The sequence below is a fragment of the Onychostoma macrolepis genome, chromosome 19 (assembly GCF_012432095.1).
Source record: "Onychostoma macrolepis isolate SWU-2019 chromosome 19, ASM1243209v1, whole genome shotgun sequence".
NCBI classification, from domain to species: Eukaryota; Metazoa; Chordata; class Actinopteri; order Cypriniformes; family Cyprinidae; genus Onychostoma; species Onychostoma macrolepis.
In genome coordinates this window covers 21,653,170-21,677,794 of record NC_081173.1, presented here as the reverse complement: position 1 = coordinate 21,677,794, position 24,625 = coordinate 21,653,170, and the positions used below count along the sequence as shown (strand labels likewise).

General features: G+C 37.0%; 1 protein-coding gene across 1 annotated transcript in view; it reads left to right on the top strand.

The window, feature by feature from the left end:
* Positions 1-24,625, top strand: part of pleca (plectin a) — a 107,595-nt gene that overhangs the window by 74,447 nt on the left and 8,523 nt on the right. The window contains 30 exon segments of the mRNA XM_058753584.1: positions 958-1,047; positions 2,748-2,825; positions 3,202-3,294; positions 5,475-5,641; positions 7,602-7,717; positions 8,424-8,530; positions 8,626-8,745; positions 8,976-9,071; positions 9,172-9,299; positions 10,222-10,315; positions 10,424-10,578; positions 11,054-11,405; positions 11,829-11,906; positions 12,068-12,229; positions 12,341-12,445; positions 12,804-12,899; positions 13,047-13,172; positions 13,398-13,550; positions 13,773-13,927; positions 14,152-14,278; positions 15,130-15,313; positions 16,626-16,783; positions 16,992-17,170; positions 17,783-17,921; positions 18,048-18,404; positions 18,546-18,629; positions 18,705-18,809; positions 18,971-19,069; positions 20,578-20,905; positions 20,908-23,921. Coding sequence (XP_058609567.1) covers positions 958-1,047; positions 2,748-2,825; positions 3,202-3,294; positions 5,475-5,641; positions 7,602-7,717; positions 8,424-8,530; positions 8,626-8,745; positions 8,976-9,071; positions 9,172-9,299; positions 10,222-10,315; positions 10,424-10,578; positions 11,054-11,405; positions 11,829-11,906; positions 12,068-12,229; positions 12,341-12,445; positions 12,804-12,899; positions 13,047-13,172; positions 13,398-13,550; positions 13,773-13,927; positions 14,152-14,278; positions 15,130-15,313; positions 16,626-16,783; positions 16,992-17,170; positions 17,783-17,921; positions 18,048-18,404; positions 18,546-18,629; positions 18,705-18,809; positions 18,971-19,069; positions 20,578-20,905; positions 20,908-23,921 — 7,245 coding nt within the window.

Genomic DNA, 24,625 nt, shown 5'->3' with positions numbered 1-24,625 from the left:
TTTTTGTGAAAAAAAAGTCACTTCAAATGACCTTTGCCCGTATTTTTCACAGCATATTTGTGTTTGTTTGTTCTGTTTGTAGTTTTAATGCTTACAAAACATATTTTTAGGGTTTCAGAACCCTTCTTTTTTTGTCAGTAGGGAATCTCTGGATTAGTCACTAAAACCTGCAAATATCTGAACTGAAGTGACGAAAATAGATGCACAACAAACAAAGAACTGAAAAAGAACTTCCAAAAAAAAAAAAGTCTTTACTTAGGTAAATTAAAAGTGGATATTTTATATACACTACCATTCAAAAGTGTAATGTTTTTAAAACAAGTTTGCAATTAAAGGCTGCATTTAATTGATCAAAAATACAGTAAAGAAAACAGTAATATTTTGAAATATTATTACAATCAAAAATAACTTCTATTTTCTTATATTTTAAAATGTAATTTATTCCTGTGATGGCAAATCTGATTTAGCAGCCATTACTCCAGTCTTCAGTGAAACATTTCTTATTATTATTAAAGTGTAAAACAGTTGTGCTGCTTAATGTTTTCATGGATGAAAGAAGAATAGCTTTTATTTGAAATGGAAATATTTTGTACCATTATAAATGTCTACTGTCATTTTTGATCAGTTTAATTGCTGAATAAAATAATTTATTTTTGACCCCAAACTTATGAATAATAGTGTATTATTTATTCACCTTAATGTATAGTAAAATGAATTAAAATTGTGTCATGTATTGCAAAATTCATAAAACTAGTGGTTGCCTTTGACAGCAGTCAGTTAAACACTTTTGCAATCATTATGTAAAATTATTTGCCCGCTTGATGCCACAATCAACCCATTATAATCAATTCATGTGGAGAACTGTGGTTTTAAATAGCATAATGTTGTCTTCAACATGTAGTCTTCCACTTTCCACAGTTTTCATGATTTGTAATGATGATTTCCTGTCTTATTCAGGCCCAGCGACACATCACAGACCTGTACGAGGATCTCAGAGATGGACACAACCTCATCTCGCTGCTGGAGGTGCTGTCTGGAGAGACACTGGTAAGTTCATGCTAATGTGGGCTCAGATTTTCCATCCACAACCCTATTCAAAACCTACTTCCAAACATCAATTTGAAATTCTGCTTTTGCAAGGCTAAGTCTCACTACCTGGATCTGCTCCCTTAACATAAGCCCCTCCTCTTCCTGTGTCCTCTTTTGCTTTATAGACTTTGTAGTTTACGTTTGACTAAAGTTCCCCTTGCAGTCTGCATCTGATTGGATAGTTCTATAGTTTAACACCCTTAAAGTCGTGTCCCTCAGATTTGTTTTGCATGCGTCAGTGGTTGACATGTGGCATTCAGATCTGTATGAGCAGTGGACGTAACCACACATACAGAAATGAGTCGGTAGGAACGAATGTCTCCTCACATCTCCCCGTCCTTATGAGCACTTCTACTGTGACTGTGTCTCTTTTGCACTGCGTCTCACTCCTTTAACACATTAACAATCTGACATTTTCTGCCTCAGTTTCAACTCTGCACCGGTTTGATCCCCCCTTGACCATTCCTTTTTCAACTTCCTGTTTGCTCACCTCTGCCCTGACCTTGACCCCTTTGCCTTTGCCTCTTCTCTTGCGATGCTCTTGCTGTGGTAGCCGAGGGAGCGAGACGTTGTCAGGAATTCGCGGTTGGTGAGTTGGGTCTGAAAATTTCCGGCTCGCCTCCCCGGAAAGGGGTGTGGCATGTGTCACTGCCAGGGGAAATGTGTTGTGCATGATGTCACTTCCTTTGTCATGTCGCTTGTCCACGGTGCCGTCCTCCCCCCATGTTCACAAAAATATTTAATTCAAAATTGAAATAGATCATGCTAATATTTGTATAAAAATCAGGGTGGTTATTTAAATGCACTGCATTCACTGTCAGGGAACCGTTAACTACAGGCTTTCAGGAATTTGGCGTAATGTATGTTAGTTTAGAATTAAACTTTCGTTTTAGTTCTTCATTGATTCATGTCTTCTCATGTTTGCAGACATGGGATCCATTGAGAACCTAAGTGACATCATGCACTGCAAGCCAATAAGAGCCTGGCTCATGGGACAGCTTAGCTTTTGATTGGCTATTTATTGTGATGACTGATTGACAATGTCATTGCATGTTCTTATTGTATGCTGGTGCATTTTGTCCACATCTTGGCATAGTGATGTATTTGGTGTATGTTCAGGTAATAGATTATAGCTAATGAATCTGGAAGATCTCTGGTCCTTGGGTTTCAAATTAATAAGGTTATAATATTTAGGGTATAGTTTCCGCATTTTTTATTTTTTTTATATAATGCATTGTTTCTTCCATGAAATGTGGAAAATATCAAAAGAAAACGTGAATTTGCTTAGTCATGATTTACTTTAGGTACTTTTTTGCAGGTTGATATTGGTAATATTAGTTTTTTTCCAAATTTAAATAGTATTTTTTATGCATTTCAAAAACGCTAAAGTGTTTTCCAATTTTTACTGTACAATAAAATGTTTGGATGTTCGGTTTCACCTTTTGGTCTCATTTAATATGTTTTTATTTTTTATTTTTTCAAGATGGAAAAGACATAATATTTCTCTATTGTGGCATTCATACTTTAGTCATTGTTTTGTATGTTTAGTTAATGCAATTTTTGTCATTCAGTACATCTGTAATCTCTACCTTTTCATAACCGTATTTAATTTTTTGAGATCTTTCTCTTTGTTAATCTCTTTAAATTGTTTTTTCCAGCCCAGAGAGAAGGGTCGCATGCGCTTTCACAAACTACAGAATGTACAGATCGCACTGGACTTCCTCAAACATAGACAGGTACAGTGAACCGAACACCTCATAAGCCGTTATTTTTTTCATGAATTTTTTTTTACCCTTGGTTTTGCTTTTCATAATCAGGGATATAATACAAAAAAAATCTAAATATATAAAATAAAATGTTAATAAAATATAAAAAGCTACTTTTTCGTGGTCATAATTTATGATAACATTTCATCAGAAATATTAGCTAATACTATTGCGTTACTGATCAATATTTAATGTTTAAAATTGTAATTTTTGTTTGCTTTATATATTTCTTTTCCATTTACCTCCTGCAGTACCTTTACATACCCACAGGTGTCTATGGACTCCTGGTTGAAAACCCTGGTCTTATAAGATTTCACTGGTTAACACAGATCTCATTGTTTGACAGGTGAAACTGGTGAACATCAGAAATGACGACATTGCGGATGGAAATCCAAAACTGACCCTCGGGCTAATATGGACCATCATCCTTCACTTCCAGGTCTGGTGTAGCACTGGTTGTGCTCTACTTGCTCGGAACAGACACATTCTTATTAGGTTTTTATATGCTCTCTTTGGTTTTGCTTCACAGATTTTCATTTCCCTTTTCACTGTTTCTACATGTTTTAGTCTCTCAACTTGCTGTTACTATTGCTGTAACAACACAGGCACCTGTGCAGACTTGTGACAGGGTTTAATTTATCATCTGGCAACAGTGATATAGATATCGCTTTTCATCAGCTCAGCCCACCCACAAAACATAACACCCTCAGAACAGAACAAGTATTTGTTGTACTTTCACGCATGGCCTCATGTTAATTTGTTCATGAACTAAAATGTCATACAAAACAACTGTTTTGTACCTGTTAGAGACGGGTGGTTTTCTATGCCAATGCACTCTATTGTCTTTGGATTACTACACAATATTCTGTCTCATTATGAGGAGACTGGAGTGCATTTGTGTATTTTTTTTCTGGGAAATAAAAACCAAAGCGTGCATCTTTGATGTCACAGTAGGTCTGTGGGGGATTATGGGTTGGGACGGTGTCCATTTCGGTTGGTGACTCACATCTTCCCTAAAGGAAGTCGAAGCAGGCACGCTGGCATGTTGGTTTGGTGACTCATGAGACCAATCGTGCTGTTTTTGGTTGTGGGAATGCATCTTAATTGTTTTCTTTTCCTGCAATTTTTTAAAAAGTGCTCATCTTGGCACAAAAGGTTTTGAATTAGTCATTTCACAAAAACGTGCTGTACAGGACTTTATGGCAACTTGAAAAGGTCACATTTTTTGTGTTTTCAACAAAGTAGAATTATTTTTCTGGTTAGGCATATTAAATAAACTTATAATCAAACAAATAGTTATGAATTCCTATAGAGTAAAGATTATAATACAATAAAAAATATACCAGAATTGATCATAGCATTGCAGAATTAGTTTAAATTATGCACTCTGCAGAAGCTGTTGAGATTGGCACCAGATGTCATATTGCCAAATTTGTATTTCCTATTAAATAATTACAATAACTTTAAGAAATTTGAAGTGTTGGGCTTATAGTCACCACTAAAAATATTTTAAAATTAGAGGCATTGAAAGGAATTCTGCATTGTAAAGGACCTTAAATGCCCCTCTTGGCTCTCGTAAAGCTGTGCTGCAAGGGTGGAGGATGTGTTTCTGTGAGAAACACAGAGTCACTGTGTATATCCTTAATATAAGGATTCAGAGGTGTAGACCGACCAGACTTCCCTACAAATCTCTTATAATAGGAGGAAACTTGATTTTAGCGTTAAGCTGTTATTACCCAAAGGGGAATCCTGACGATGAGTCACCAGAGGAACAAACGCATGCAAAATAACAGACTACAATTTGAACAAGCCTTTTATTATAAACGAGTCTTATGATCGCTGCTAACCACAATGTTTGTCCGTAGTATCTTGGCAACAGTGAGGGTATTTTAGGTATACTAATTTTTTAATCAAATTCAAATTGTGAAATGCTATATCATTTTCCCTGAGCATCATCGTATATAGTGTTTCATGATTGGAAAAGCAACAAAATTCACATTTTAAACTATTAAATAGAAATTTTGCGAAACTTCATACTCTGCCTTTGTGTATATGTTTGTAAAAGAACGATTCAAAGAATTTTGCACTACTAATATCATAATACTAATATTTCCAGGAACAACTGCAGTAACTGTAGTATTTGTGTATAATACATAATTTGTTTTACTGAAGCACTTGATTTTATCACATTGTACATTTTTTTTATTTTACTATGAAAGTTGTTTTTATAGTTTCTATATGTTTAGAATTTTTTCATATACATAATTTTATTAAAACCACATTCTCATTGATTTTACTTTTCTTTCTTTTTTACATATATTACTTTAGTTTACGATTAGATAATATTTAGTTTCTTAATATATTTCAGCTATTATTTTTTATAATATATGATTTGTTTTACTATGACAGTTGAAATAATTTCTAAATATGTTTAGTCTATTATTTCTTTATAAAATAATACAGAATTTTATTCTTGTCTTCTTGGTCACTTGTCATTTATATGTGGTCTATTACTGCAGTCACCATGGTTAAACTGTGATTACTATACAATAACTAGGATAAATTTGAATAAATGCTAGCTCAGACTCTGATTCTACTTTTCTTCCTTGGCTCCATCAGATCTCCGATATCCAGGTGAATGGTCAGTCAGATGATATGACCGCCAAGGAGAAGCTGCTCTTGTGGTCTCAACGGATGGTGGAGGGCTACCATGGCCTGCGGTGTGATAACTTCACCACCAGCTGGAGAGATGGCAAGCTCTTCAGTGCCGTCATCCATAAGCACAGGTAAAAACTTATTCTAAAATTATTTTCTTAGCTGTTAGAACACGTTCTCCAGACCAACTAATGGTTCTAACGGGGAAGCCCGATTTTTGAGGAAAATTAAAAAATATATATAAATAGTTTATTAGGTAATCTTGGCACCTGAGTAGTGAGAAATAGTTGACATTCCCTTATATCTCCAGGCTGTTTATGAAGTTCATCTCCAGACTAGCTGTATTTGCCGTGTCAATCACAGACCCTTCTGCCCCTTGTCGGGTCTATAATTTATACTAAATCCTGGCTTTTACCAAGTGATGTTTGACGGGAAACAAGATCTGTCATGCCATACTTAAAGGTAGGCTGACCTGTTTTAACCTTCAAGAGCACAATTTGTTCTCACACATGGGACTCAAGAAACTGTCATGCAATAACCTTAGAACCGCTGACCCATTATAGACTTCATACAAATACCTCTCAACCACAAATTCACTTTGGTTTACGTCAGATTTTGCAGGATTAAGTTCAAGTATGCTCGAATTGGCACTTGTGAAAAAAGTTTGAAACCAGAATCCAGTAATGAGGGCGTGTTGAATCTGAAAGGATCCCCAGAGGGTGTGTTTTTATCATTCAGCATGTAGCTGCATAGCTCAGGTTCACCCTGCGCTATCAGACGCAGATGAGTCTTGAGGTTTGAGCAAATAAGAAGCAGTTCGTCTTCCCTCTCGCTTGCAACTCGATGAACAGATTAGTATATGAACTCCATTGCAACAGCAGCATTAAAGGTGAAGCTCTCAAAGCTTGATGCGTGATATAAGATGGAGTGTGGTTTCTCTGAAGACTGAGACTACTAACCGTTGACTGGAACTTGCTTCTCATTGGACAAGAATACCCATCTGCACCCTGTTTGATTGCACATGTTTCAAAGAATAGGATTTTGATTCAGTCAATCCAACAAAATGTTCAGTCTCAAGAGGAAGTTACGCTCCAGGAAGAGTCGCAGCACCTCGTCCAGCCACGGATCCGTCAGTGACCTGGAGGACCGGGTGGTCATGCTGTGTGAAGATTTGCCATCAGAGGCTTCATTCGATTCGGGCCAGGGGTCCATCAGCCCTGGTGCCTGCTCTAGTGGTGGATCCCAGAGCGGAGATCTTGAACATGGCATGGAGCAAAGGCTCTCCACCCTAAGTAGAGATGGGTTTTCTTACAGAAAGGTGTTCGTCTCAGATGCCGAGCATCCCTGGGGCCAGCCGTGCTACCTGCTCACACAGACAGTCAATGAGTCGTATGAATGCTTCCTTTTTTCATTTAAAACATTTTGGAAAAAAGCAAGCAAAGCAGTGCTGCCTTTGTCATTGTAGCTTTTGGAATTTCATTGACAATTTAGTCAACTGATTTGGTAATTTGGGGGTTGTTATTTGCTGTAAAATTTAGTTTTGTTGAACTTGCTCAGGTTTTCATGTAGTTAACTTAACAGGCTGCTTGTGTGCACACGTAGTATTTTGCTGTAATTGTTTTTTGGCACCTTGCAATGATTGTTGTTGAGTGAGTCACGTAAGACAGGCATTTTCAAATCCTGTGAAGAGCTATCAATCTTGCCTTCACCTGCCCAGACTCTGGCACAGATGTTTACATAGCCTGCAGGTTTGGCCAAGCAGTGTGCGTTCAAATGAGAACTTAGGGAAATTTCACAGTTCATACCTATGGGATTTTTGTTTGCTAACAGAGAAATTATTTCTTTAAACATCGCAGACAATAAAATGCAAAATATTTAACCAAATGAGTAGTCTCTGTGTTAAAATTAAGTTATAAACAGGCAGTTTATGTTTTGGTGCATGATGTATTATGTAATCAATGCACTGAAATAAAGTGTGTGCAGTCTTTATATTTTCTTTTGTTTGTTCATGAACATTGTTCCTTTCTGGGGTTATATTTCTGTCAGTGTCTACGTCTAACTGCATTCTGTGTCTCCTGTCTTTTGTTGTAGACCAAATTTGATTGACATGAATAAAGTGTACAGACAGACCAACCTGGAGAATCTGGAGCAGGCCTTCAGCGTAGCAGAAAGAGACTTGGGCGTCACACGCCTGCTGGATCCTGAAGGTAAAAACATCCCTCTGGATTCTCCTTCAAGGAATCTTTGTTTTTTCATTCTTGACATTCGTTGATCCTAGAGGATTTAATGGATTTGTAAAGTTTATTATTTTATTTTTTTTATGCCTGCGTAAGAGTACCTTCTAATAATTATCTAATAGTGATTTTACTTTTATGATGTTGAGTAATGTACACTACTGTTTAAAATTGGGTGTTTAGACATTTTTTACTAAAAGGTTTTTGTAAATAACTCAATACTTTTATTTAGTAAGGATGCATTAAACTGATCAAAGATAACAGTTTATACATTTCTATACAAAAGATTTCTATTTCAAATAAATGCTGTTCTTATGAACTTTTTATTCATCAAGGAATCCTGAAAAAAAAATTATGATTTCCACAAAAATATTAAGCAGCACAACTGCTTTTGGCATTGATCATTATAAGAAATGTTTCTTGAGCACCAAATCAACATTTTGGAATAATTTCTGAAGGATCACGTGACACTGGAGTAATGGCTGCTGAAAATTCAGCTTTGCCAAGTTGCAATTTAGAGTATATTAAATTAGAAAACAGTTATTCTAAGTTGTAATAATGTTTCACAATATTATTGCTTTACTGTATTTTTAATCAAATAATTGCAGCTGTGGTAAGCAAACCTTTATACGATAGTGTACTGTACATATTGATAGTAGTTTGTTTTCTCTTTCTGCAGATGTGGACGTGCCACACCCAGACGAGAAGTCCATCATCACATATGTGTCCTCTTTGTATGATGTCATGCCAAGAGTTCCTGACGTTCGTGATGGAGTCAAGGCCAATGTGAGTGTTTTGAAAGTATAATAAATTCTACAGGTATCATGGCCCATTGAGATGTTTTGTATTCATTGAAATGAATGTTTTATCGACGTGCACAGGAAATGGAGTTGCGCTGGCAGGAATATTACGAGCTGGTGACCATGTTACTCCAGTGGATCAGACATCACATTATCGTGTTTGAGGAACGCAAGTTCCCCTCCAGCTATGAGGAAATTGAGGTTAGTCTCATGATCCATGGGGTTTAATGATCATGCATGTGCATATTTACATGTATAATTATGATTTGGTACAGTAATTTACTTTTGTTATTTACCAGCTTGAAGTGTTATGAAATGTACAAAATGGCTATTATATCATTATTTTGTGACCACAAATGCATGTGTTTGTAATACTATAGAAAAACAAAAGATCTGTGTTACGACCTTTTCTCCTCCTTATTTTGTTGTAGGTTCTCTGGCGTCAGTTTCTGAAGTTCAAGGAGACTGAACTACCGGCCAAGGAGACTGACAAAAGTCGCTCCAAGCTCATTTACAAGTCTTTAGAGGTAAATTAAATTTGCCACACTTAGAAATTGCCTTTTAAACAAGCATGAATACAGTTTTCACTAAGATATGACTTTATGTTTGGGGTTTGTTTGTCACCAGGATGCTGTACAGGCGGGTCAGATCAAGGTTCCCCCCAGCTACCACCCCATCGATGTGGAGAAGGAGTGGGGCCGCCTGCACATAGCCATTCTGGAACGAGAGAAACTGTTGCGCTCAGAGTTTGAAAGGTGAGAAGCCTGCGGATTCTTGCAAATTCTTTGTTTGATTGTATAATGACTCATTTGAACGATCTGAACTATTTACAGGGGCATTTGGCAATAATAATGATAATACCATAGGTCACAAAACATTGAACTAAAGAAGTAAAATGTATGATGCTGTAGTTCTCAGATTTTACCAATGTTTTGGTGCAGATTGTTTAGACCTCATTTAAGTTACGTTTCAAGAAAAATAAAGATCTGCAGAATAAAGTGACTTGCCCTAAAAAGAAACTTCAACCATACCAATTGACAGTTATCAGATCTTGAACAATAATAATATTTTACTGAAGTAACAAATGTGAAAGGGCTCAACTTTAATTTAAATTATCACTCATATGTAAATATGTAACTTAACCTATATAAAAATATATATTTTTCATTTGACTTACTTTCCCCTTCAGTTTTCTGTTCCAGATGCCTTACTTTAAAGATTCCAATAGTTAAAATGACTTTTCATATTGGTATTAAATAGCACTTTGCACAAGCAAACAGGGCGTCGCTTTTAAAAAGATTTGTCACAAGACAGACTCGCTGCTGCTCTGCAGAATGTTTATGAGTCTGATAAGTTACAGAAGCACTTCTTAACATCAATAGCTGATTCTGTGCGCCTCGGCTCTGGGAAAACTGTCTCTGTATTGGGATTCAGCATTATTAGGATTATTAGTCATGGCTTTTGTGAATGACAGCCACGGATTGGAATACCTGCTCCGTAAGAGGGGGGTGTGAGTGATTCGACTGTCTTTTTTCTAATGTATTGTACGTTGAATGTCTGTAAAGTCTGAATATTGTCTTTGTCCAGTCATTATATTCTTAATATTTCATGGCTGTTTTGCTTGCAGTGAATTATGCACAGTGTGTAAGAGTATTTGTGTGTCTGTTATATGTGCAGGTTGGAGCGTCTGCAGAGAATAGTCAGTAAGGTGCAAATGGAGTCAGGTTTATGTGAGGAACAGCTCAACCAGGTGGAAACACTGTTACAAACGGTGAGATATAAACCCATTTTATTCCTTTGTTTATTAAAATCCTAGTAGCTTTCAAGAAGAAAAACCTGTAGCAAATAGCACTATAATAATCTTTTGCTTTTATTGCAGGACATACGTCTGCTGAGTGCGGGAAAGCCTATCCAGCATGCGTCTGAGATAGAAGCAGATCTGAACAAGGCTGAAAACATGATCCGATACCTTTTCAACGATGTGCAATTACTTAAAGATGGGCGCCATCTACAGGCAGAACAGATGTACAGGCGGTCAGTATAATATCTTACTTCATACCGTTAAGAAATTCGATGAGAACTAGAACTAAACTGTAATATGAATGCTTTACTATTTATTCATTTAACCATTCATTTGCAACTTTTTAAAATTATAAAAACTTTAATTGTGCCTGTCACCTGAAAATGTTTACATTTATAAAAAAAAAAAAAAAAATTTTTTTTATCTTTTCCAAATAATTTTTTGTAATTTGTAAGGCACTATTTTCTGTAAAGCTGCTTCATAATAATATCGAAGTAAGCTGCTTTTCAGAAAATATGTATTAAATAGCAATTAAAATGCTTAAATAACAATAATAGTATCTGTATATCTAATAATATCTAAAATAAATATTATCATCAAATGGCAATTAAAACTGCATACACAACAATTAATAATAATATCTATAATAAATTATATCTCACAGAATCTTCATAACAGCATCAATAATTGCTCCTCTTTGTTCTTCAGGGTGTACCGTCTCCACGAGCGTCTGGTTAACCTGCGCAGTGAGTTTAATCTGCGTCTGAAGTCAGGTGTGACGGTGTCGCAGGTACCCATGACCCAGGTGCCCATGACCCAGATCTCCCACATGCAAACATTACAGCAGTCTCCCCAGCGCATAAGACCTGAGCTTGATGAAGTCACTCTCAAGTACATTCAGGACCTCCTGTCTTGGGTGGAGGAGAACCAGAGACGCATTGATGGGGCAGAGTGGGGCGAAGATCTGCCCTCCGTGGAGTCTCAGCTCGGTAGCCATCGTGGCCTTCATCAGTCCATCGAGGAATTCAAATACAAGATTGATCGTGCACGGGCTGATGAGGTAATTTGATGCATTGTTTTAATACATATTGCTGTAGTATTTTATCCAGTTAGTCTTAAAATTAGACATTTTACACTTTTGTAGCAGATATCGTGTTCCCTGAACTTTGTAGAAGTTTTTGTTGTTGTCTCTTTAAGATTTGTATAAATCACCTATCTTCTGATTGGGTAACTTAATTGCATGTGAACTGAGTAACAGTAGCATTGAGTGATTATATTTATATATTTAAAATAAATTATATATTGCATATTATAAGTTTTGTACTGAGTACTTAGTATAAAACAACCTGGATACTCAAGTACAAATAATACTGTTCTCAATAAACCATGCATGCTTTTTAAACAGTATTAATAATTCAAATAGTATCTTATAAAAAAAAAAAAAACAAGATCACAAAACTAACATAATTTTCTCTCCTCTCAGAATCAGTTGACTCAAGTCAGCAAAGGAGCCTATCGAGAATACCTGGGCAAACTGGACCTTCAGTACGCTAAACTGCTGGTACGCTCTTAAATTTAGAGCTAATATATACTGATCCCTTTGTTGAATTTTAATTATGGATCTTAAAATATCTTCATAACAAACTCGTGACATACAAAGCCTTGTGAAATACAATTAGCCAGTTTGTTTGTTGGTTAAGTTTCGTTGTATTTCCACCTCAGAATACTTCCAAGTCACGGCTACGGAGTTTAGATCAGCTGCACGCTTTTGTTGTGGCCGCCACAAAAGAGCTGATGTGGCTGAATGAGAAAGAAGAGGAGGAAGTGAACTACGACTGGAGCGACCGAAACTCCAACATGACCGCCAAGAAAGATAACTATTCTGTAAGACCACCAACACATCTGAACATGATTCGACCAGCACTAAAATAGCTCTATGATGTCATTTTAATTGCATTTGACATTAATAGTTGATGCTCTTGTGCTATCTTGTAGGGTTTGATGCGAGATCTTGAACAGAGAGAGAAGAGAGTGAACAACGTCCAGATGACTGGAGACAAAATGCTAAAAGAAGGCCATCCTGCCAGGAAAACTGTGGAGGTACAACATTTTACAATGAATCATTTATTGTTTGTGTTTGTAAACGAGTCTTACATAACAATTATAGATCTGACAAAAAGGTCAATAATGTGAGTAATAAAAGAGAGTTTATATTACAAATATAATACAAAAAAGTATTTTACTTATTTGTGCAGAATATTTAATATTTTCATCTTTTTTTAGCCTTTGAAGTTTCTGTTTTACATTTTTTTAAAGTCCTGAAACTTTCTATTTCCAGGCTTCAATTATATTTTCAATCCAAGATTTTCAGTGTGATTTCAATGTGGACCTTTTGACTCCGTTGTATGTTTTAGCAGATAATTCTGTGTTTTAATGGTTGTAATCTGTTCTTCTGTAGGCTTTCACTGCAGCTCTTCAGACTCAGTGGAGCTGGATCCTTCAGCTGTGCTGCTGCATTGAGACTCATCTGAAGGAAAACACAGCTTACTTCCAGGTACATACTTTAATAAATCTCTATGCTTGTAGAGATTCTGGTTGACAGTTCAGAATCCATGGTTACAGACAAACAGATCTTCATCTCTATTAAAACCGACTTCAGCTGAATTATTTTGATCTCCTTACCAATTTTTCTGTTCTACAGTTTTTCTCAGATGTTAAAGAGGCTGAAGAGAGGATGAAGAAGATGGGGGACATGATGAAGAAGAAGTATGTGTGTGACCGCTCTATCACGGTCACACGACTAGAGGATCTGCTACAGGATGCAGTGGTGGGTGTTAATATGATTGGGAATTTACAACCCAGTAAATATCAAAATGTATTTAAGGCTGGGTTATTATTTATTTGACCGTTCATTAGATTAGAGATCCTTTAAATCTCGATTCAGTATATAATATAATATCATTTAATTTAATTTAAAAATTTATGCAATATATATATATATATATATATATATATATATATATACACACAAAGTTATTTCTCTGGCCTTCAGGAAGAAAAAGAACAGCTAAATGAATTCAAGACACACCTGGAGGGTCTCAACCGGAGAGCCAAGACCATTATCCAGCTAAAGCCGAGGAACACAGCTTACCCTGTCAAAGGAAAATTACCCATTCAGGCTGTCTGTGACTTCAAACAAATGGAGGTAAACACTCTGTCGCTTGATTTGTTGTGTACATTGGTAATAAAAGAAGCTGAATAAATACTTTAAATAAATAAATGAATTTGCCTTTATCACAGTCCCTCTTTTAAAAAATGGTGTATATGGGAATGTGTGATTTCCATATTAAATTGCAATTAAGTCACAGAAAAAAATGCAATCCATATTAATCATTGCAGAATAACATCCTTCATTCTTTTGACCCAGATCACAGTACACAAAGGAGACGAGTGTGTCCTGGTGAACAACTCCCAACCGCACAATTGGAAAGTGCGAAACTCCAGTGGAAACGAGGCCACAGTTCCGTCCATCTGTTTTATCATCCCTCCCACCAACAAAGAGGCCGTGGACATCAGCTCTGGGTAACACAGTACAGCCTGATACGAGTCTAGTCTCATTTGACCTCCCTTGCTTTAGTTGGCAGCACATTCAAATTCCATATACTCCTTTTATCTCTGTCTTTGACTTTTGAGTCGAGATGTGTGGTTTTGTTGTGATTCATGTCAAATATTTGCTGGATAAACCGAATCCTTCTGATTAGCGTTTGGCTTTTCCACCTTATCTTTAATTCTGTTTTGAACCTCAGGTTAGATGCGAGTCAGCAGAGGCTGATGGTCCTTTGGCAAAAGCTGCACGTAGATATGAAAAGCCTGCTGTCCTGGCAGTACCTCATGCGAGATATCCTGCTTATCAACTCCTGGAATTTAATCATGGTAACTTGCACACGCACCCCTTTTTGGTATTCAAAAACTTAGTACAAAGTCTGTACAAAGTCTTAGTACAAAATACTACAACTAATATGCACCAATATTTATGAAAAGATGGAAATTATTACAATAAATGGCTGATACAAAATGATATGCCATTATATACTTAGAAATAGAAAAAATAGACATCACAATATTATATTGTACAGTTGGTAATGCATTACATTTTGTAAAAGTAAAGACATTTGTTAATATTACAAAAAACATCTACTTAAAAAATGTTGAACTATATATTCAACAAGAAAAAATATTGAGCAGCACAACTGTTTTCACCATATAATGATAATATGAAATGTTTCTTCAGCACCAGGATATTAGAATGATATTTGAAAGTTCATGTGACACTTAGCTTTGCCATCAGAATTATAAATTACATTTTAAAATATATTCAAATAGAAAATAGTTGTTATGAATTTTCATGATATTTCACAGTATTACAGTTTTTCCTGTATTTTGATCATATTAATGTAGCCTTGGTGAGCATAAGATGTTCAAAAACATCTTACTGACCCCAATCTTTTGAATGGTAGTTCAGTTTGGGCATGCACAATTCAATATTCAGTATCGGCCAATATATTTTGATTGCTATGATATATCAAATCAAGTAATAAAATAATATTGGCTGATAACTGATCCAATATATCATACATCACTTTAAATAAATATGTTAAATAACACTGTAAATATTATGTATTATTTCATTGCATGCAGAGGCATATAAATGATCTGAAAAGCATATATAAATATACTCATGAATATTAATTAGGTGACACATTCTGTTCTCTAATTTGATGTAGTTTAAGACTTTGAGAGTTGAGGAATATCGACTGACCTTGAAGAAAATGGAGGAGCACTATCAGGCCTTCCTGCGTGACAGTCAGGATTCTGAGCTCTTCGGTGCTGACGATCGTTTGCAAGCAGAAAACAGTTACAGCAAAGCCACTCAACACTATGATAACTTGCTACGCTCTGTTGAACAAGGTAGGTCTGTTGACAGGTTTGGGCGACGGGTTTGTTCAGATGTATAGAAAACATCCATCACTTTCACTGTTCATCAAGTGAAAGAGATTTCACACAGACAAAGCAGTCTTGGCCCCAGGAACAACCCTGCTTTAAGGCGTAGCCCTGAGCACGGCTGCAGATTTTTCTGCATGCTTGATGCAACACAAAGGCATTACGGAATTTCAAGAGCTTTTCTCTTCTGCTAGATTAAATATTTTTATGACAGCACAGTTTGAAAATTCTGGATAGAGCCACCTCCCATTATGACTGCAAGACTTATTTTTCAGAACCTGTTTTCATCCAAAAGGGAAGCGTACTGGGTAAAGATCACAGTGTGGATTTCTTTATTAATAAAGTGCAAACGATTTGTTTGATGTTATCGTTTGCATCACACTTTTTGCATTTTGCCTTCTTCCCCTTTGACTCCAATATGTTGCCAATGGAGCAGTGTGTGTTGCTGTTACTAAGCATGTCTTTAATTCGTTGTTTCACTTGTGTGATGTTTCACTATTTGACATTTTGAAATGCATTGTATGTACTTAAAAGTGTGCAAATGAACTGTTTTACTTCAAACCTTGAGACATTCTCTACACAAGCACTTGAATGCAAATGCTTCTAACTATGTCAGCTTGATTTCATGTGAAAATATACATTTACTGTTTAAAGGTTTGGGGTCAAGAAATTTATATTTTTATTCAGAAAAGATGCATTAAATTGATTAAAATTTAATAAAAGGTTTCTATTTCAAATAAATGCCACTCATTTGAACTTTTCATTCATCAAATAATCCTGAAAAAATGGATTCACAGTTTTCATGAAAACAGCACATCTGTTTTGTTTAGTTTTTTTAAGATTTATTTATTTTTTTTAAGCAGTACATTTGTTTTCACCATAGATAATAATAAGAAATTATTTATCGGGTACCAATGCAGCATTATTAGACTGATTTCTAAGGGATTCTGTGACACCAAAGACTAAACACATGAATAAATGAAATTTTTAAATATATTAAAATCAGAAACAGTCACTTTGAATTGTAACAATATTTCACAGTATTACTGTTTATACGGTGTTTTTGATCAAACGAATAAAGCCTTGGTGGAAGTTCTTTCAAAAATGTTGACCCCAAACATTTGAACAGTAGTGTGCCTGTAGTGCAGATACAACATAAATCTAATATTATGACTGATAAGACATTCCTAGAAGTCTATGTGTGGTTTTGATTTTGAATTGTCTTTTGGGATCAGAGTTTGAGAGTTTTGTTTTAACACTAAGTATTTTCATTGTTCAGGGGAACAGGATGAGTCAGTGTGTAAGAGTTACATCACCCAGATCAAGGACCTGAGACTGAGACTAGAGGGCTGTGAGAGCCGCACAGTGAACCGCCTCAGACAGCTGGTGGACAAGGAGCCTCTCAAAGCCTGTGCACAGAGAGCCACTGAACAGAAGGTCTGCAGAAGCACTGCATTAAATATACATTATATCTCTTTGAACTTGATGCCACTGAATTTACTGTTTTTGGATGAAGAAATACCTTTAAATGCATCTTTAAATGAAGAGCCTGCGCATGTCGACCTCAGTCATTAAAATGTTTATAATCCCCATATATATTATTTCATACCTTAATATACTTGTGTATTCTCACTTCATTCTACAGAAGGTGCAGGCTGAGTTGGAGGGTATAAAGAAAGACCTGGATAAGATGGTGGAGAAGAGTGAAGCAGTGCTGGCCACATCTCAGCAGTCCAGTTCCGCCCCTGTCCTGCGCTCAGAAATAGACATCACTCAGAAAAAGATGGAGCATGTCTACAGTCTCTCCGCCGTGTATCTCGACAAGTAAGACTCAGTCTTATCCTTTTTTCTTTTTTTTTTAAATATACAATACACTTCCAATCAAATGTTGAGGATTGGTAAGATTTTTAAAATGTTTTTGAATGATGCTTACCAAGGCTGCATCTATTTGATCAACAATACAGTAAAAACAGTAAACCTATTAAATAATTTTACAATTTAAAATAGCTGTTTTCTATTTTAATGCACTTTAAAATGCAATGTATTCCTGTGCTGAAAACCATGAAGCTGAACTTTCAGCAGCCATTACGTCTTCAGTGTCACGGGATTTTTCAGAAATCATTCTTATATGTTGATTTGGTGGTCAAAAACATTTCTTATTATTATCAATGTTGAAAAACATTGTGCTGCTTAATATTTTTGTGGATTCTTTAGATTCTTTGATGAATGGAAGTTTGGAAATATATATAAATAGATCTTTTTGTAAGAATGCAAAAGTCTGTCACTTTTGATCAATTTAATGCATCCTTTCTGAATAAAAAAAATAATAGTGACCCCAACATTTTTAGATGAAGTATTCAGTACAATTTTTTTCTTTTCCCCACTAAGTCACCTTTCCAGATAAAATAAAGCTGATCCTATTTTTTGTCCATAAAGGCTGAAGACCATTGACGTGGTAATCCGCAGCACACAAGGAGCTGAAGACATTCTCAACAAATGCGAAAATCAACTGCGTGATGTAAACAAAGTTCCTGTTAATGAGAAAGAGGTTGAGGCCAACCAAACACAGCTCCAGGTGCAATGTCTCTTACACAAACACCCAATTATGCATGAAGTAATTGTTTGTGTTTACCTATATGAACTTGAATGATAAGTGACCTTACTAACATGTTCATGTTCTCACCTTCTTTCTTGACCCTAGAAACTGCGCTCAGAAGCAGAGGGCAAGCAAGCCACGTTTGACCGCCTGGAAGAGGAGCTTCAGAGGGCTACGGCAGTGAACGACCGGATGTCTCAGCTGCACAGTGAGCGGGACATAGAGCTGGAGCACTACAGGCAGCTGGTGGGCAACCTGAAGGACCGCTGGCAGGCTGTGTTTGCTCAGATTGAGCTAAGGCAGCGAGAACTTGACCTCCAAAGCAGGCAGATGCAGGCCTACAAACAGAGCTATGACTGGCTCATCCGCTGGATAGCAGATGCCAAGCAAAGGCAGGACAAGCTTCATGCTGTGCCTATAAGTGGCAGCAAAGCTCTTCAGGAACAGCTGAACCAGGAGAAGGTATCTATCTATCTATCTACAAAGTTTTAATTAAAGTATCATTCTCAATGCTTTATATAATGAATATCCTCTAATATTTATCTTATATATAAAATCATGTAGTTGATCTTTTTATTTACGACATGTCCATCCACTTTCCAGAAACTGCTTGAGGAGATTGAGAAGAACAAGGATAAGGTGGATGAGTGCCAGAAACATGCTAAAGCTTACATTGATGCCATAAAGGTGTGTGTGAATGTCGCTGCATGCATGTGATTTATGATTTATGATTTATGAGTCTGACTGAATGTTCTCATGCAGGATTATGAGCTTCAGCTGGTGACGTATAAAGCTCTGGTGGAGCCCATCGCTTCTCCTTTGAAGAAGACCAAAATGGAGTCTGTATCTGATGGCATCATCCAAGAGGTACATTTGATATCTGATATCCATCCATTTTTGAATCTCATTCTGATAAATGCATTAAATAAGCATACTGTATGTGCAACTTAAAGTGTTATACTTGGGCTTTTATGTCTTGGTTGTATTTCATATATGACATGCTAAGTAACTTTAAAACCATCTTTCAGTATGTGACTCTGAGAACACGCTACAGTGAGCTGACGACTCTTTCGAGTCAGTTTATTAAATTCATTATTGAGACACAGCGCCGTCTAGAGGATGAGGAGGTAAGTGTCAAATTTGTACTCTGGCACTAACTGTAACTCACTAACTTAACAGTGTAGTTCAATTTCTTGATGTATGGACATAAGAAATATGTATTTATTTCACTGTACAAACCATATGAGACACAGTTACATTTGTAATTAAGTTATTAAAGAGTGACACAATACTGAATTTGCAATTGTTGGCCATGTGCTAGAGCCTAGAGGTAAAAGTTATGAAAATAAAAAATGTATCAGATCGAGGTGCTCACCTAGGTATTCAGTAATGGTAATGCTAGTGGTGCAGCACATCCCATTTCTTTCACTATGTATGTCTCTCATTATCTGTTTACTACTATGGAGGGTTGTTTTAATATCTTTTCCATATTAGTGAGCTCTCAGTTAGTATAGGTATCCTTCAGCCTGAAGCAAACTTAAAGTGTTCTATCATCCAGAAAATAAAAGTTAATGCATGGTGCAACATGTAGCAGGGCTGCCACATTTGTTCTCTAGTTTAATTTCCTGGTTGGATTCTGCCTGTTGCTTTTGGAAATAGAAAGCAGCATTCTTATCCATCATTCCTTTGTGCTCTGATTGTTGATTTTCCCTCTGAGTATGCTTCACCCCTTCCTGTAGTTGTTTTCTTGTTTTTTGTTTCCATTTTCCTTTCTAACCTTTATTTTCTTGTTTGCTTCTTGAAACTGCTTGCCAGTGCTTTATCATGATGAATGTTTGTCATGTTTGGGCACTAAAGAGGTAAATTGTCCACAAAATGCATGTTCATCCTTATCCAGTCCCCCTGTTAATTACATTTGCATTATTTAGAAATACACATAAAAATTTAATAATATGTGCATTCATATATATGATTGGATTGGTCAAAATCTACACTGTTTGGCATTCATCAGACCTATTTTCTTCATTTTTTCCCCCCCTTATGGTGTCATTCTTTCTTTGCTGCATCACTAAGCTGTTCTGTTGTATGCATAATAAAACCTTAAATATACATTTTCAAATACTTCTTTCTTCAGTGACCCTCTACAGTAAAAATGAAAATTTTTAAAAGGCTAAATTTCCATATTTGGCATCTTTGATTCAAAAGTTAACCTTCTGTAAACCTTTATATTAAAAATGTTAATATTAAAATAAAAAAAAACTCTTCAGTGTTTAGAATTACAAGATAGTATTTTAAATATGCGAACAACATCAAGTTTTTATGTAGTTAAAAAACCATATCCAGTAATAACACTTCATTAGCATGATGCCATTCAGTATTAATGCCATTCAGTATTCTAGCTGTAGTGTTTTGTCAAGTGATTGTGTCTCATTTTGTGTACCATACATTGTGACTTTATATTATCCTTCATACTACTTAAGTTGTTTTTTTAATTTAGTATAACTATTTAGCCTAACTATCTGTTACTTTGTCCATGTACTTACATTTACATGTACTTACATGTGTCTGTAATAGCTAACTCTTCAATGCTTACCTTTGTCCCTATTTCCCCGACTTTTTACCTCCACTAATACAGAAAGCTGCCGAAAGACTAAAGGAGGAAGAGAGGAAAAAGCTGGCCGAAATGCAGGCCGAACTAGAAAAGCAAAAAAAGTTAGCAGAATCTCAGGAAAAGGCTATTGTTAAAGCAGAACAAGAAGCAAATGAGCTGAAGACAAAGATGAAAGACGAAGTCAGCAAACGACAGGATGTCGCTGTTGATGCTGAAAAACAGAAGCACAATATCCAGCGAGAGCTTCAGGAGCTCAAAAGCATTTCAGAGCAGGAAATCAAGTCTAAGACTCAACAGGTAGAGGAAGCGCTCCAAAGCCGCACAAGAATTGAAGAAGAAATCCATATAATCCGATTCAGCTGGAGACGACGATGAAACAAAAAAATACTGCTGAAACAGAGCTTCAGCAGCTCAGGGCCAAAGCGGCAGATGCTGACAATCTTCAAAAGGCAGCGCAGGACGAGGCAGAGAAGCTTCGGAAACAAGTTGCTGAAGAGACTCAGAAGAAACGCAAGGCAGAGGAGGAGCTTAAACTGAAATCAGAGGCAGAAAAGGAGGCTGCCAAAGAGAAGAAGAAGGCCCTTGAGGATCTCGAGAAGTTCAAGCTCCAAGCTGAGGAAGCTGAGAGGCACCTGAAGCAAGCAGAGTTGGAAAAGCAGCGACAGATTCAAGTGGTAGAGGAGGTGGCTAAGAAGACCGCAGCCACCCAGCTTGAGAGTAAACAGTTGACATTAACAGCAAAACTGGAAGAGTCACTCAAACATGAGCAGGTAATGGTCATTCAACTGCAGGAAGAGGCAGAACATCTCAAAAAGCAGCAAGCCGAAGCAAATAAGGCGAGAGAGCAGGCAGAGAAGGAACTAGAGACATGGAGACAGAAGGCAAATGAAGCTCTCCGGCTCCGGCTCCAGGCTGAGGAAGAGGCCAATAAAAAAACTGCAGCTCAGGAGGAGGCAGAGAAACAGAAGGAGGAGGCCAAACGGGAGGCAAAGAAGAGAGCAAAAGCTGAGGAGGCTGCCCTTAAACAGAAAGAGACCGCCGAAAAGGAACTGGAGAATCAAAGAAAGATGGCTGAAGAAACGGCTAAACAGAAGCTTGCAGCAGAGCAAGAACTTATTCGTTTAAGAGCAGATTTTGAGCATGCTGAACAACAGAGGACTGTCTTGGATGATGAGCTCCAGCGTCTCAAAAATGATGTTAATGCTGCTGTTAAACAGAAGAAAGAGCTGGAGGAGGAACTGGTCAAAGTTAGGAAGGAGATGGAAGTTTTGTTGCAGATGAAATCCAAAGCTGAGAAAGAGTCAATGTCAACCACTGAAAAGAGCAAACAACTACTTGAATCTGAGGCCACCAAGATGAAGGAACTGGCTGAGGAGGCGACTAAACTGAGGTCAGTTGCAGAAGAAGCAAAGAAACAGAGGCAGATCGCAGAAGAAGAAGCTGCCCGCCAGAGAGCAGAGTCTGAGAAGATCCTCAAAGAAAAGTTAGCAGCTATCAATGAAGCAACCCGCCTAAAAACTGAGGCTGAGATCGCTTTGAAAGAGAAGGAGGCTGAAAATGACCGTCTAAAGAGAAAAGCCAAAGACGAGGGCTACCAAAGGAAAATTCTTGAAGATCAAGCGGCACTGCATAAGCAAGAGATCGAAGAAAAGATTGATCAGTTAAAGAAGTCCTCAGACACTGAGCTCGACAGGCAAAAGAAAATTGTAGAAGAAACTTTGAAACAGAGGAAAGTGGTGGAGGAGGAGATCCACATTCTCAAACTCAATTTCGAAAAGGCTTCAACTGGCAAACAGGACCTTGAACTCGAGCTTAACAAACTGAAGGGAATTGCAGATGAGACACAAAAGAGCAAAGCGAAGGCAGAGGAAGAGGCAGAGAAATTCAGAAAACTTGCTTTGGAAGAAGAGAAAAAAAGGAAACAGGCAGAGGCCAAGGTAAAAGGAATCCAAGCTGCAGAAGAAGAGGCAGCAAGGCAGCACAAAGCAGCTCAAGAGGAGGTTGAGCGTCTTATAAAGTTAGCGGAAGATACCAAAAAGCAGAAGGAGCTTGCAGAGAAAGAAGCTGAGAAACAGGTTATTTTAGTCAAAGAGGCTGCACAGAAGTGCTCTGCTGCTGAACAGAAAGCCCAAGATGTTCTTCTCCAGCAAAATAAAGACACCATGGCTCAGGATAAACTCAAGGGAGAGTTTGAAAAAGCAAAGAAACTGGCGCAAGATGCGGAAAAGGCTAAAGACAAGGCTGAAAAAGAGGCTGCCCTGTTGCAGAAGAAAGCAGAGGAAGCAGAGCGTCAAAAGCAGGCAGCTGAGGCTGAAGCTGCCAAACAGGCAAAAGCCCAGGAAGATGCTGAAAAACTGAGAAAGGAAGCTGAGGCTGAAGCTTCCAGGCGGGCTGAGGCAGAAGCTGCTGCTTTAAAACAAAAACAAGAGGCTGATGCTGAAATGGCCAAGTACAAAAAGCTTGCAGAAAAGACCCTGAAGCAGAAGTCTTCGGTTGAGGAGGAGTTAGTGAAGGTCAAAGTGCAACTTGATGAGACAGACAAACAGAAATCGATCCTTGATGACGAACTGAAGCGACTTAAACAAGAGGTCAGTCATGCTATGAAGCAGAAGGCTCAAGTAGAGGATGAGCTCTCTAAAGTCAAGATTCAGATGGAGGACTTACTAAAACTGAAACTGAAAATTGAAAAGGAAAACCAAGAGCTTATGAAGAAAGATAAGGACAACACAAAGAAGCTTCTTGAGGAAGAGGCAGAGAACATGAAAAAATTGGCAGAGGAGGCAGCACGGCTCAACATTGAGGCTCAAGAAGCTGCAAGATTACGACAAATTGCAGAGTCTGATCTCGCAAAACAGAGGGAACTGGCTGAGAAGATGCTGGAAGAGAAAAAGCAGGCCATTAAGGAGGCAAAAAAACTAAAGGCCGAAGCTGAAAAGCTCCAGAAACAGAAAGATAAGGCACAGGTAGAGGCTCAAAAGCTAATGGAGGCCAAAAAGGAGATGCAGGAGCGCCTGGAGCAGGAGACTGAAGGTTTCCAGAAATCCTTAGAGGTTGAACGCAAGCGGCAATTAGAGATTACCGCAGAGGCTGAAAAACTGAAGATCAAAGTGGCACAGCTAAGTGATGCTCAATCAAAAGCAGAGGAGGAAGCCAAAAAATTCAAGAAACAAGCAGATGAAATCAAATCCCGCCTACTAGAGACAGAACAACAGACTTCAGAAAAACATACTGTTGTTGAGAAACTGGAAGTACAGAGGCTGCAGAGCAAAAAAGAGGCTGATGATCTGCATAAAGCAATTGCAGAGCTTGAGAAAGAAAAAGAGAAACTGAAAAAAGAGGCAGCTGACTTACAAAAACAATCAAAAGAGGTATTGTTATATGTTGTAGTACTGTGGCCTAGAGTTTCTCATATTACCCTTAAATCCCTTAATTAACCATTAACAGTTTTCATACAACTTCTGAACCTTTGTTCATGTAAATTGCATGTTGCCAGTCACAGAGACAAGAAAGCCTGCAATTGTCATGAACAAAGACGTTCTGGTCCCTTTTTACATTACAGTGTCCATGATACAGTATAAATAATTACTGAATATTATAAATGCATTTTAGTTTAGTTATGTCGTACAGCCCATATTTGCAAGTTATTGGTATCACTATTTATTTCTTATTAATATCTAATGTCTGTAAGTTGGACACTATAATGTGTTGTAATTTTCTTAAAATTTACATAATTTACTTATTCAGTGAATGTAGTTGTTCTAAATGTAGTTAATTTGTTAGATATTAGTGTACCTTTTAATTAATATCTATTGTAGTGTGCAGTAAAGTTGTCATTTAGTGTACTGTATTAATCGGATTCTGTGGTTACAGTGATTTTCATGGAAAAGATAATTATGTAAATACATCTTAAAGGTATAGTTTACCTCAAAATTAAAAACAATTCTTTCCAATGGAAAACACTGTAGCCACATGAACACAACACACTATATAAATATGACACCACAGCATACAAGAGAGATTAATTAAAAGGTACACTGACAGGTGCATGTTATCATATAATTATATAAGAAAA